We start from the raw sequence: 12,429 nt of genomic DNA, 5'->3' as shown, positions 1-12,429 counted from the left end.
AGCTAGATGGAATTCGGAATGCTCCGTTGCAATAATATCCATTTTTAACTTGACCTGCCCCCTTCCTTTCCTCATATAAAGCACCTAATAAGAAAGAATAACCAAACGCTTGCTATAGCTTTTCATTTTTAACGCTGATTCTTCTTTTTCTCGTTTTCTTTTGTTTCAGCCTTCCTTATTTTTTTTTCATTTCTGGTTTCGAAGGGGGGGATCCGGACCCCCCGGACCCACCCCTTGGCTACGTGCCTGCACACATATTTTTCCCGTCTTTCCTCCTGATTCACGCAAGATTTTAACAATAGCCGTTGATATGACAAGCATTTAACGTTTTAAGTTTTACGAATATTACAGTGTTCCACTGTTTTATCATCTTTAAAATATCTTACAAATACACAAAGCCATTTATTAACACAAATATCACAGATTTCATCGTCTATAACGCTGAATTTAATTCTACAATAATAATTTCCTTCACACCTTAACCTCAACACGATATGGGTTTATTTTGGTTACAGGTGTTGGTCTCTCTAGCTCTATCAAGATAAACTCAAGACGTCAAACATTAATAGGTTAGGTTCAGCAATGCACGATTAACATGGGGAGTACTTAAACAATGGTCCCTTATCCCTAAATGCTGCTCGTGATTTATATTATGACTATTATTATTATTATTATTATTATTATTATTATTATTATTATTATTATTATTATTATTATTATTATTATTATTATTATTATTACACTTAAGAGAACTAACGATAAATGATTGGATCAATGTGGAGAACGTGACACTTTTAGAGTGGCCGGTATATCCAATCCCCCATCAATGTCACTGCATTTGCATTACATAGCTTAGTAACTCACCTGGGTCACTGCAGCAAAAACGGCGAGAATTACTAATTTCTTCATTGTGTTCTCTGTAACCTATCACACATAGCTGCTGAACTAGCATTATATATAACTACGTGAATTTTTTAAATATCAGAACAATTAGACATTGGTAGTATTAAGAGCTTATCAACTTTCATGAATATGATTATTATTGTTAATAAATCAGATTTACTGTCTTAAAAAACGTGGAAGTGTACAGTGATAATTCAGGTTGTACATTTTAAAAATACCTTTCAACTTCCTTAAGCTATAAAAGGGTTCTTTGTATGTTATTGACAAATAATTCAAAGTTCATTATCAAAGGCATTTTTTCTAAACAATATGTTCAAATTTACAATTTACGTTGAAAAAGCTTCACTCCGATCTTATATTTGACAAAGGAAAGATAAGCATTTAAATTATACTAATTAACAACAATTGAAAGTGTCTGTAATCCTTCTTTTTCCCTTACTAAAAGATAAGCAGAGATTATCTCGCAGTTTCTATCAGGAATCAAGTAGATTAAGTTCATTTCCTTCTACTTCAAGTATTTCGTCATCAAGAAAGGTTTATTGCCTATACTTTATTAAGGAAACCAATCAAGAGGAAATTTTTCCTCCTTCTACCGATAGCGTGACCTGTCATAGCATAGATCAACAACCTCATTCTGATGCTATACATAATTAAACACCAAGCTATGCTATCTCAGCAATTTTCCTTAGATTAAATTGAAATAGAAATTACAGTGGTTTCTGCCTATTTCCTGCGAAATGGACCTACCTTTAGACACAAAATTAGAACAGTATGGGAAAGTAAGGTGTATACCTGTCGTTTCATTACTGTAGCAATAACAATAATAAACCTTCATAAGAAAAGAACAAATACTAACATTACTTACATCTTTCTCTACGCTGTTCATGTGTACACAAATAAATTAAAATCTCTGAATTAAAATAAGTTTCTGAATAACATCTTATTTAGCCGGTAAAAGATCCCATTAAACAGACATACTGTTAAAAAGAGGGAAAGGGCATTGATTCATACGTCCTAGCTACCTGGTTCGGTTTTGTACGCCCTCTCTCTCCCTTTATATATATATAACTGTGGGCACTTGATTAAATCTGATTTTTTCCTTCACTGTTTTTCTGTAACATCTTATAGCCAGTGAATAATATAAATAATACTATTTAAAAGTAATATTTTACAAATTTTAAGGTTTCGTTTGTTTGTTAAAGTTTAGCACTCTTCTTTCAGCCCTGAGGCGGAATTCGAACATTCATAATGCATTCATTATATTCGGGAGCAAGTGCATCAGAGTGCTTGCGACACACATTAATTTGGTGAAGATGGCTTACGAATGTTAAGTAGCGATGAAAAATATTCCAACTTACTTCAAAGGAAAATGAGGTTCTAAATTTGACCTGCATGTATGTGTCTATGTATGTTCGCGACTATATCGGAAACCATTGATCATATCTCGATGCCGTTTTGAAAAATCAAATAAATTATTCCCAAGGAAGATTCTTACACATAAAATATTTGAAAACAATAAATTAATTAAAAACCAAATAACTTCTGCAACATTTGCTTAAGACAGTTATCCTAAAATACGCTGTAACCAGATAACCAACAAAGTAAATGGCTTGCGTATAGTTGAAGAACTTAAGAATATTTTTCTAGACAGATTTCTCTAAATGGTTTAATACTCTATAGTGAATGGATATTTTGTTCATTGGGAATATCATAACTACTCACATGATAGTCTTACTCGACTTGTACCAGAATAGCATCCACTTCTTCAGTGATTAATTGCCCATTGCAAGAAGCACCTTTGACATCTAAAGTGGAAAAAATAAGCAAACGTTAAAAAAACCAACTTCACAAACGAACTACAAATCAGAAAAAAAAACTATTTGAAAGAAATAAGAATTGACTTTTAAAAAAGCACTAAATAATAGAAATTAATAAGTGCCAAAAGGCAGAAAATAATAATAAAGCTCTTAAAGAAGAAAATAATTAACTTCTTTCTGTGTTGAACTCGTGCCAATCAAACATATTATTACCTCATAAAATTACCATTCAAATAATTTAGATAGGTCAACGAGTCCCCACTTGAATGGCCCCCACTATTACCAGGTCTCTCCCCAATGGATTTTTTTCTTTCGGCGTGTTGTCAAAGATAAATTATTTCTGAGCACTTTTAACGACATAACTTTTTTTATAAAAGAAAGTGCCAATAAATTAATAACAATAAAAGCCTCTGTGTCAAAGTGTACTTAAGAATAGAAACTAGACTGCAGGAATGTGTTAATGCTGAAGGCTGTCACTTTGAGAACCTCAAAGATTGTAATGCGTATATCATTCTGATTATGACCTCATAAAGTTATTGAGTTTTTCATAGTCAAGAACTCATTATATAATACATAACTACTAATAAAGAAAACAACTCTTATAACTGTACACCAACTTTTGGATCCCCTGTAAAAATTTATTTGGTTGTCAGGGTCGTTAGAGCCAATGTACCCGAAATCTTTGAATTATTTCTATTACAAAAACACTATTACAAAAACACTAAGTACAATAACAGTCCGGAGACGCAGGTACTGTCCATTATTCCTGTCTTCTAGCTTCTAGAGAGATTTTTGAGGGGAGGTTCCACGGCGCACTACAGTACTACATCTTTACAAGTCATCCATAATTTGCAGGTTATGGGATGCTCATCATAGTTACGTCGTCTAAAATCATACCAAGAACACTGTGTGCGATAGGATATAGAACTCTATATCTAAGACGTGCTCTCTAGTTTTTTTTTATCTCTGATGTTATAAAGTTTAGGTTGGAACCGATTATGTGGTCCAGAAATAGAGCTCTCTTTGAGATTAAATACTGTGACGGACATGGTCCTACTCTGTGAAAAGTGATTTTATTGGCTATTGATCATTTGGCAACTACACTGGATTGAATCCTGATGTGTCTCCGAGAAGCATACATAAATAATGCTTCAAGTTTCGATAGAGTCAATTTTACACGAGTTTTAGTACCCTCACCTCAGTTTTATTAAAAGTATAAATGTTCGCACAAACTATATTACAGTGTTTCACTTAAGTGTGAAATAAATAAATGATTTTTTTTTAATGTTCCTTAATAAGATGCTCTGGATCTCTCCTGCCCATAGCAACTGGAGAGATGGTAAAATATTTCTCCAGCTCGTAGCAGTTGCAGAACTGGATAAAAGAATCTCTCCTGCCCGTAGGAGCTGGAGAGAGGTAAGATGTTTTCTCCTCCCCGTAGCAGCTGGAGAAGAGAAGGTGAGATTGACCAGTCAAACGCTAACTGATGCTGTCGAAAGTGGTGTGACGTCTTTCATATCCCTCTTCATGGGAGTGACCTTGCGTCTGCTTTTCGGGTTACGTGTTTATGACATAGCAACGAAACATCGTCTCCCCAGACAACACGTACGTCTACGACACATGTGCACTATCCATGCATAAGAAGTACATTTGCACATGTGCATTTGTGTGGATGATAAACACATACATAACCCGTACACATGAATTTGCGTGGATGAAGCACATATACATAACCCGTGTATGTGCACATGTGCATTTACGTGGGTTATGCACACGTACATAACCAATGACTGAGTCGTGCATGTGCACATGTGCATTTGCATGGATGAAGTACACATTTATATAACCCGTGCTGTAGCCGTTATATACACATGTGCATTTGTGTGGATGCAACGCACGCACGTAACCCGTGCTTAAGCCGTTATGTACACATGTGCATTTGCATGGATGAAGCACACATTTATATAACCCGTGCTTAAGCCGTTATGTACACATGTGCATTTGCATGGATGCAGCGCACGTACGTAACCCGTGCTTAAGCCGTTATGTGCACATATGCATATGCATGGATGAAACACATATTTATATAACCCGTGCTTAAGCCGTTATGTACGCATGTGCATTTGCATGGATGCAGCGCACGTACGTAACCCGTGCTTAAGCCGTTATGTGCACATGTGTATTTACATGGATGAAGCACACATTTATATAACCCGTGCTGTAGCCGTTATGTACACATGCGCTTTTGCGTGGATGCAGCGCATGTACATAACCCGTGCTTAAGCCGTTATGTGCACATGTGCATTTGCGTGGATGAAGCACATTTAAATTACCGGTGCTTAAGCCGTTGTGTGCACAAGGGTATTTGCACGGCTACTGCACGTGTGTATGAGACGTCCATAATACCGTGCAAGTGTATACTTTTACTTTCATTCTTTTACTCTTATTCTCATCAACAGAAAGTAACCTCTATTTTTGGTAGGTGTCGTTTTTCCTCCAGGCGGTGTTATAGAGACTTTTCGACGAATAACAGCCGAATGATTGTAAAAACTCCATAACGTCCACTGAGCTAGGATACAAGATCAACAGGTGGCAGCATTGTACTAATGTAACTACAGTCAGACAGTTGATAGGTTTACAAAATTATTTTCGTGACCGATTACAGTGGAATATGTTGCGTTATTTGTTACATGGCAAACATGTCAAAGATACTACCTAAAGCTTTGCTAGTTGCAAATAATAAACTCCAAAAGTAAAATTCTCACTGACAATTCTTAGTTACTTGTTATATACTTTGAAGGTGATGTCTTTGCAGTTCATGATATAGCTACTGCGTTGGCGGAAACTCCTAGTCCAGAAACCGAAGAAGCACTTTATACTACACTAGATACTATCAATACAGCACTTCAAAATGCCGGGAATAAACACATCCCTACTACCAAGCTTACTTCTCCAAGCCGTCCTCCGTTACCTCCGCAATACTTACCTCTCATACGACGTTCCAGAGCCCTTTACAAAGAATATATCCGTACCAGAAACGAAGAAGCTCTTCGTCATCATCGTCAACTTCAACGCACCGTCTCCAATTACCTTAAAGCTTATAAATTACGCAACTGGATAAAAGCCTGTAATTCCTTAGCCGAAACAGCTCATCCAACACAATACTGGAAGCGCTTCCGTCAGCTCACAGGACAATCCACTCGTACTTCATATCCGTTAATAGATAAAGATTCCCCACTACAAGGTGACAAGGATAAAGCCGACGCTTTTGCAACGTATCTCCAGGGAATCTTTACCCCGTTACCACCTGCATACTCTCAGCGTCTTCATCCGGTTGAGAAACTTAATTTTGACACCTTTTGTCTTCAACCTGACATCTCTCACACTTTCCCGCACAAGACTGCTCTTACAAAACCAATTACAGTAACGGATATAACTCGAACTGTCCAGAACAAGAAAAATACTGCACCTGGTTTCGATGGGATTACTTATCGCCATATTAAAGAAGCGCCTTATCACCTGCTTTACCTTCTTTCTCTCATTTATACATTCATCCTGCGGACAGGCTTTGTTCCTTGTGAGTGGAAGACTTCCAAAACACTGATGTTCCTAAAACCACACAAACCACCAAATACTGTCTCTTCTTACCGGCCCATTCAACTTACTTCTGTGTATTGCAAAATTCTTGAAAGAATCCTTGTTCGACGCCTTCATTCTTATCTAACAGAACGTAATATAATCCCTCTGCATCAGGCTGGTTTCCGCCCCGGTTTTAGTATCAATGATCAGTTACTTCGTCTGTCTAATATTATTACCAATCAGTTTAATACACAATTTCCATCTTGTCTAGTGCTCTTCGACCTGGAAAAGGCATTCGATAAGGTATGGCATGCAGCTCTCATATATAAACTTATCCGTCTGACACTTCCCATATCATATATCAGGTTTATCTATAATTTTCTGCACAACCGTATTGCTTATGTTGCTCTTAATGACACTCTCTCGCACCCGATATTTATTCTTTCTGGAGTACCACAAGGGTCTGCCTTATCACCTTTGCTGTATCTTCTCTATGTAGCAGATATGCCACCATTGCCGCCAAACACACATATCTTTCAGTATGCAGACGATACTGCATTTCTTACATTAGGCCGGACTATTCACCGTATAAGTACTGAAATTAATGCAGCAATTCAAACTTTTCTCACCTGGTGTACGAAGTGGCGTCTGAAACTCAACCCAGATAAAACACAAGCAATAGTCTTTCTCCCGCCAAAACGCAGATCACGGGTACATCGAAATCCTTCACTACTGAATATCCAAGTAGATAACATGCGGGTTCATCCAGCTAAACATGTAACGTATCTGGGAATTATTTTTGACCACCACCTCACTTGGCGCCCTCACCTTCAGAATGTAATACAGAAAGCATATAACAGGATTAACCTCCTCAAACGCCTCACGGGTACTACTTGGGGACCACGAGCAAATACCATTCTTAATACCTACAAAGTTTTCTTACGACCAGTCCTGACCTACGGATTCACTGCATGGACAGCCGCACTCCAGCGTCATTATGAAAAACTGAAGATACTAGAACGACATGCCATACGAATAGCCTACAGAATAAAACTTCCTAGTCCTACTCAAGATCTTTACGACATTATGCCTTTTCCACATCTTCTGTTCCATCTTGAAGCTTTACGGACGAAGTATATTATTAACCGATTCGAGTCCCGGCATCCGTTACTCCTCACCACAATGCAAGCAGACATCCCGTTCAATCCACCTCGCAAATTACAGGATACACCTTTGTCGCTACTCTTTGCACTTTACCGCTATACCCTACCTCCAGATCATCCGGATATAGACGCAGTTGCAGCTTTTTCATCATCCGTCGTTCCTCATTACATAGCCCCTTCATCCTCTGCACAATAACAACCTTATGTCTTACCAGGGCACCGTTGGTCTTCATCACGTCCAAAGTTGGACAGAACATAGCACTCATCTGGTACACTATCACATCTGTGTTGTGTTGAGACAGTGCACTTCATGTTCCTCTTTTCATTTACTTCTTCTACTTTTCTTTTTTACCATGATCAAATAAAATAGAACCTGAATAAAATAAAGATTAACTCCCCGTGTAACCAAATTGCACTTAGACCATCTATTGTACTTGTATTAGCAACACCAATACGTATCGTAACCTATGCCAAAGAGAGGGCGTAACCCTCTACTGGCTGGGAAAAAACTAACTAACATCTACTAGTTGGCGACGTAACACTTCGGTGTTAGCACTCTCGCCTTTTCATTACTGATCATGCCGGGACCTCCTAACCCCGCCGACACTTCATCCGGGCGCCATACTCTCCCTGCCACTGTTATGGGGCCACCTCAGGATCGTTTGCAGTTCATACTCTAGATCGATCTCGTTTTCGATCATATCAGCTATAGACGTACCATACGTCAAGAAGCTGCCTTTTGTACTTGTGTTGTTTACCTGCCTATTCCTGATCCTGGGTACTTCGTCGTTCCTTATCACGAGAACCTGCTGTCAGACTGATCCAGCCAAGGGCGTCTGGTTCTACGGTAAAGGAGACGGGAGCTACTCACCCTAGACTACTATCCGAACGGGTAGTCTCACCTTTGTTAATCTCATTCATATACATAGTAGTCTACACAGCTCTAATCTTGGCCTTCGGGCCCACACATCAGGAAGGGGCCGCGGTGGCTCAGTGGTAGAGCGTTCACCTCTGGTGCTTGGGGTCCCGGGTTCGATCCCAGCCCCCGCCAAGTGAACTTTGTGGTGGACAAACACCGTGTGCGTGGGTTTTCTCGGGGTTCTCCCGTTTCCTCCCACTTTCTTCATTCCACCATTTCATTCATTACTCATCATCACCGTCTCCTTTAGCCTAACCGGCATAACCGTGGGACGTAAAACTTAAAAGATTTTTTTTCCACACATCAGGACTATGTCCATACCTTCTGGTCGGGACCTCGGTCATCATCAAGGCCTTCCCATGATCGTATCTGCTCCTCCATCTATTGCTACAGGTGGAAAACGAAAGGGTACCAGCAACCCTAGCGCCTGCCGTGAAACCAGTCCCGCTCGGTCTCTAAATGGCCAGCCATACTCCGAAAACCAGAAATCACCACCACCTAAGAAGGTCCATCAGGGCGACATTTCTGACACTTCAAGTGAACCCGGTCTTGTCATAGACCACGAGCAATTCCCAGAATTAAGAGAAACAGTTCGTCCACAAATCCATCAATTTTTACTTTCAAATTTTGATCCTAAATACTCCCAGGCACATCATTTGTATAAGCAATTGGTTAAATACATGCCACGAGCCAACATCACACAAATTATTCCCAGACGAAATGGCACAATCTTACGAACTCCAGATCCCAATTTTGGTACCACACTACGCAATAAGCACGGCTTCGAAATCTTTGGAAAAAACACCACTCTCACTCGGCTCGCTCAGAAGCCTCTCAAACAGCCGCCTCCACCACGGAAAGAACCTTTATTATCAGTTGTCATTCGTGGGGTAGACACTGATATTTCAGACCAAGAAGTTGCCGATGAGCTCAAGGAAGAAGGCTACACCATCTCCAAGTGCATCAGGATTCGCAACAACAACGGCGTAACATACATGGTCAGAGTTCTTACTGAATCCAAAGAGACCATTGACGATCTACTGTCCAATGGGGCATTTATATACCGTAAACGACATAGAGTTGAGCCTTCTAGGTCACAGCCCCCACTTCCACTACGTTGCGAACGATGCCAGCAATATAACGCTCATTCAACCGATAAGTGTCCAAATCAACCGATCTGTGGTTACTGCTCCGGCCCTCATAATACTCGCCAATGTCAAAATCTTCAAGAGCCTCCAAATTGTCCAACATGTCATGAACAACACCCGGCGTTTAGCTACAAATGCAAACAACGACCACCTCCGGAGCCAAGTAAACCCGAAATGACTGTTCCACTGCAACATCACAACAAAACTACGATGTTTTCTCAGGTACCTACAGACAAAACTCAGCCGGTCACCATTGAACAATTTCTCGCCTTCATATCTCTCACCCTCCAAAATGTTCATCCTTTTCACCGACCCCACATTCTACAAAAGATTCAGTACTCGACACGTGCGATCTTTCATATGAATTTCTATGCAACATATAGCGGAAATAAAGTATACTTCCATGTCAATCCGTTGGAAACCGAAGTCTAAACCTATTAATTGCTCCTTTTCTATTATCATGGCGCTTGCTTTTATATTTGTAAACATCAGCTCTATAATCCAGCACAAACCACTCTTCTCGTTGCTTTTGCAGGAACAACGAACTTCCGCTTTTCTCCTCAATGAGACGCACCTGACACCCCGAGCTACATGCAAAATATCTGGTTATACCATCATACGTAAAGACAACACTATGCCAGCTCGGCGTGCAAATGGTGGAGTTGCTATAGGTTTTCCTCCCTCTATACCCAGTCGTCACTTTCACCTTCCACAGTTCAATCTACCAGAATATCTCATACTCACGCTTTACTTCAACAAGCTGTATATCACTCTTGCAACAATTTACGTTCGTCCTGGTCATATTATCCAACAGACTTCTTTCAGTATATCTCAAACAACTTCAAATATTACGTAATTATGGCTGACATTAATATTCATAGTAGAACAGTACAACAACGGCAAGATTTTATCAATTTTATTACAACTCACACCACTGGGACTCTTCATCATCTGCCAAAGCCCACACGACCATCCTCACAAACCACTCCTGATGTTGTTATAACGTCTACTAACCTGCTACCTTCCTGTACCATCGAAATACTGGACCCAATCGGCAGTGATCATTTACCGATCAAACTTACTATCAATCATCGCCATCAACATCCTTCAAACCGCCAAACTTTAATGCGTTCATCACTTAACTATAACAAGGCAGATTGGATCGGATACCGCACTTACATTACGGACAAACTCACAACTCTTCAAGAACCCACCTCAGAAGACTCCATGTACGAATCTCTCAACCTCATCACTGAGACGATAAACCAGGCATCCAATACCTACATTCCAACAACTACTTCGAATCCGTTTCGTCCAAAACTGCCACCTCATTATCTTCCACTCATTCGCAGATCTCGTCAATTCTACCGAGACTATGAACGTACAGGCAATAGAGACTCATTACTTCATCACCGTTACTTACAACGTGTCGTCGGCAATTACATAACAGCTTATAAACACCGGCAGTGGGTGAAAACTTGTAACGCTTTATCTGAAATCTCACATCCGACACAGTACTGGAAGCGATTCAACCACCTCACTGGAAAACGTTCGATCACGACATATCCTCTCATTCATAATAATCAGCCTCTTCTAACAGATACTGACAAAGCTAATACGTTTGCTGACTATCTACAAGATATATTCACTCCACCTTCCCCACCACCTTACCCACGGCGACATCCCGTAGATCGCATCAACTTCCACTCTCCTCATCTGCAACCTGCACTAGACCACTCCTTAGCCGAAAATCACGAACTCACAGCACCTATAACTATCGATAACATCTTATCTGTTACAAAGCGAAAACGAAATAGTGCACCTGGCATGGATAATATATCTTACCGCCATATCAAAGAGGCTCCCTATTGTCTTCTCCATTTCCTGGCCATACTTTTCACATTTATTCTGCGCACAGGTCTCTTCCCTATTACATGGAAAATGTCAAAAACTCTAATGTTTCTAAAACCTCAAAAACCTGCAAGCCTTGTTTCGTCATATCGCCCTATTCAATTAACCAGCACGCTCAGTAAACTATTCGAACGAATTCTAGTACATCGCCTTCACATTTACTGTACCAACCACCGCCTTCTACCGCTTTATCAAGCCGGTTTTCGCCCTCAGTTCAGCATAAATGACCAGCTACTTCGACTCGTCAATCATATCTCCAATCAATTCCACTCCACAAAGCCTTCTTGTCTTGTACTCTTTGATCTTGAAAAAGCTTTTGACACTGTCTGGCATGGCGGGCTGGTTTACAAACTGAATAAATATTATCTACCTCTTACCTACATTCGTCTAATATTCAACTTTATCACCGGACGCATAGCTTATATCTCTATTAATAATGCATTATCCCATCCAATTTTCCTACATTCCGGAGTCCCGCAAGGATCTGCATTGTCTCCGCTACTTTATCTTCTTTATGTGGCAGATCTCCCTCCTTTCCCACGCAGCATCAGTATTTTTCAATATGCGGATGACACAGCATTTCTGGCACTTGGTAAAACTATTCAACAAATAAACAGAAATCTTCAGGAAGCTATAGATCTGTTCTCTTCTTGGTGTCTCAAATGGCGGCTTAAGATTAACGCTGACAAAACCCAAGCAGTTGTTTTTATTCCTCCTGGCAAACGTACTCGAGTTCATCGCAACCCAACCCTGCTGAATATACAAGTTCTAGGCACACGGATTTATCCTTCTAACACAGCAAAATATCTTGGGCTTCTGTTGGATAAACACCTCACATGGAGACCTCATTTACAATCTATTCTGACTAAAGCATACAATAGGCTTAATTTACTCCGTCGCTTGACTGGCACAACCTGGGGCCTCCAACCTCATACAGTTCTTACAACCTATAAAGTATTTCTACGACCCGTACTGACATACGGTTACAC

At 39.9% G+C, this 12,429-nt stretch overlaps 1 protein-coding gene across 1 annotated transcript in view; it reads right to left on the bottom strand.

Moving 5' to 3' along the window:
• The window catches only part of LOC145678634 (epithelial serine protease-like), a 52,673-nt gene extending 51,735 nt beyond the window's left edge, over positions 1-938 (bottom strand). Inside the window, exon 1 of the mRNA XM_081749001.1 lies at positions 865-938. Coding sequence (XP_081605127.1) covers positions 865-909 — 45 coding nt within the window. The 5' untranslated portion in view covers positions 910-938. The remainder of the gene's footprint in view (positions 1-864) is intronic.
• Positions 939-12,429: the final 11,491 nt, after the last annotated feature.

The sequence above is a fragment of the Thermobia domestica genome, chromosome 2 (genome assembly GCF_964235325.1).
Source record: "Thermobia domestica chromosome 2, izTheDome1.hap1.1, whole genome shotgun sequence".
In the NCBI taxonomy this organism is placed as follows: domain Eukaryota; kingdom Metazoa; phylum Arthropoda; class Insecta; order Zygentoma; family Lepismatidae; genus Thermobia; species Thermobia domestica.
Note: the sequence above shows the minus strand (reverse complement) of the source record. Positions and strands in the feature narration are given on the sequence as shown.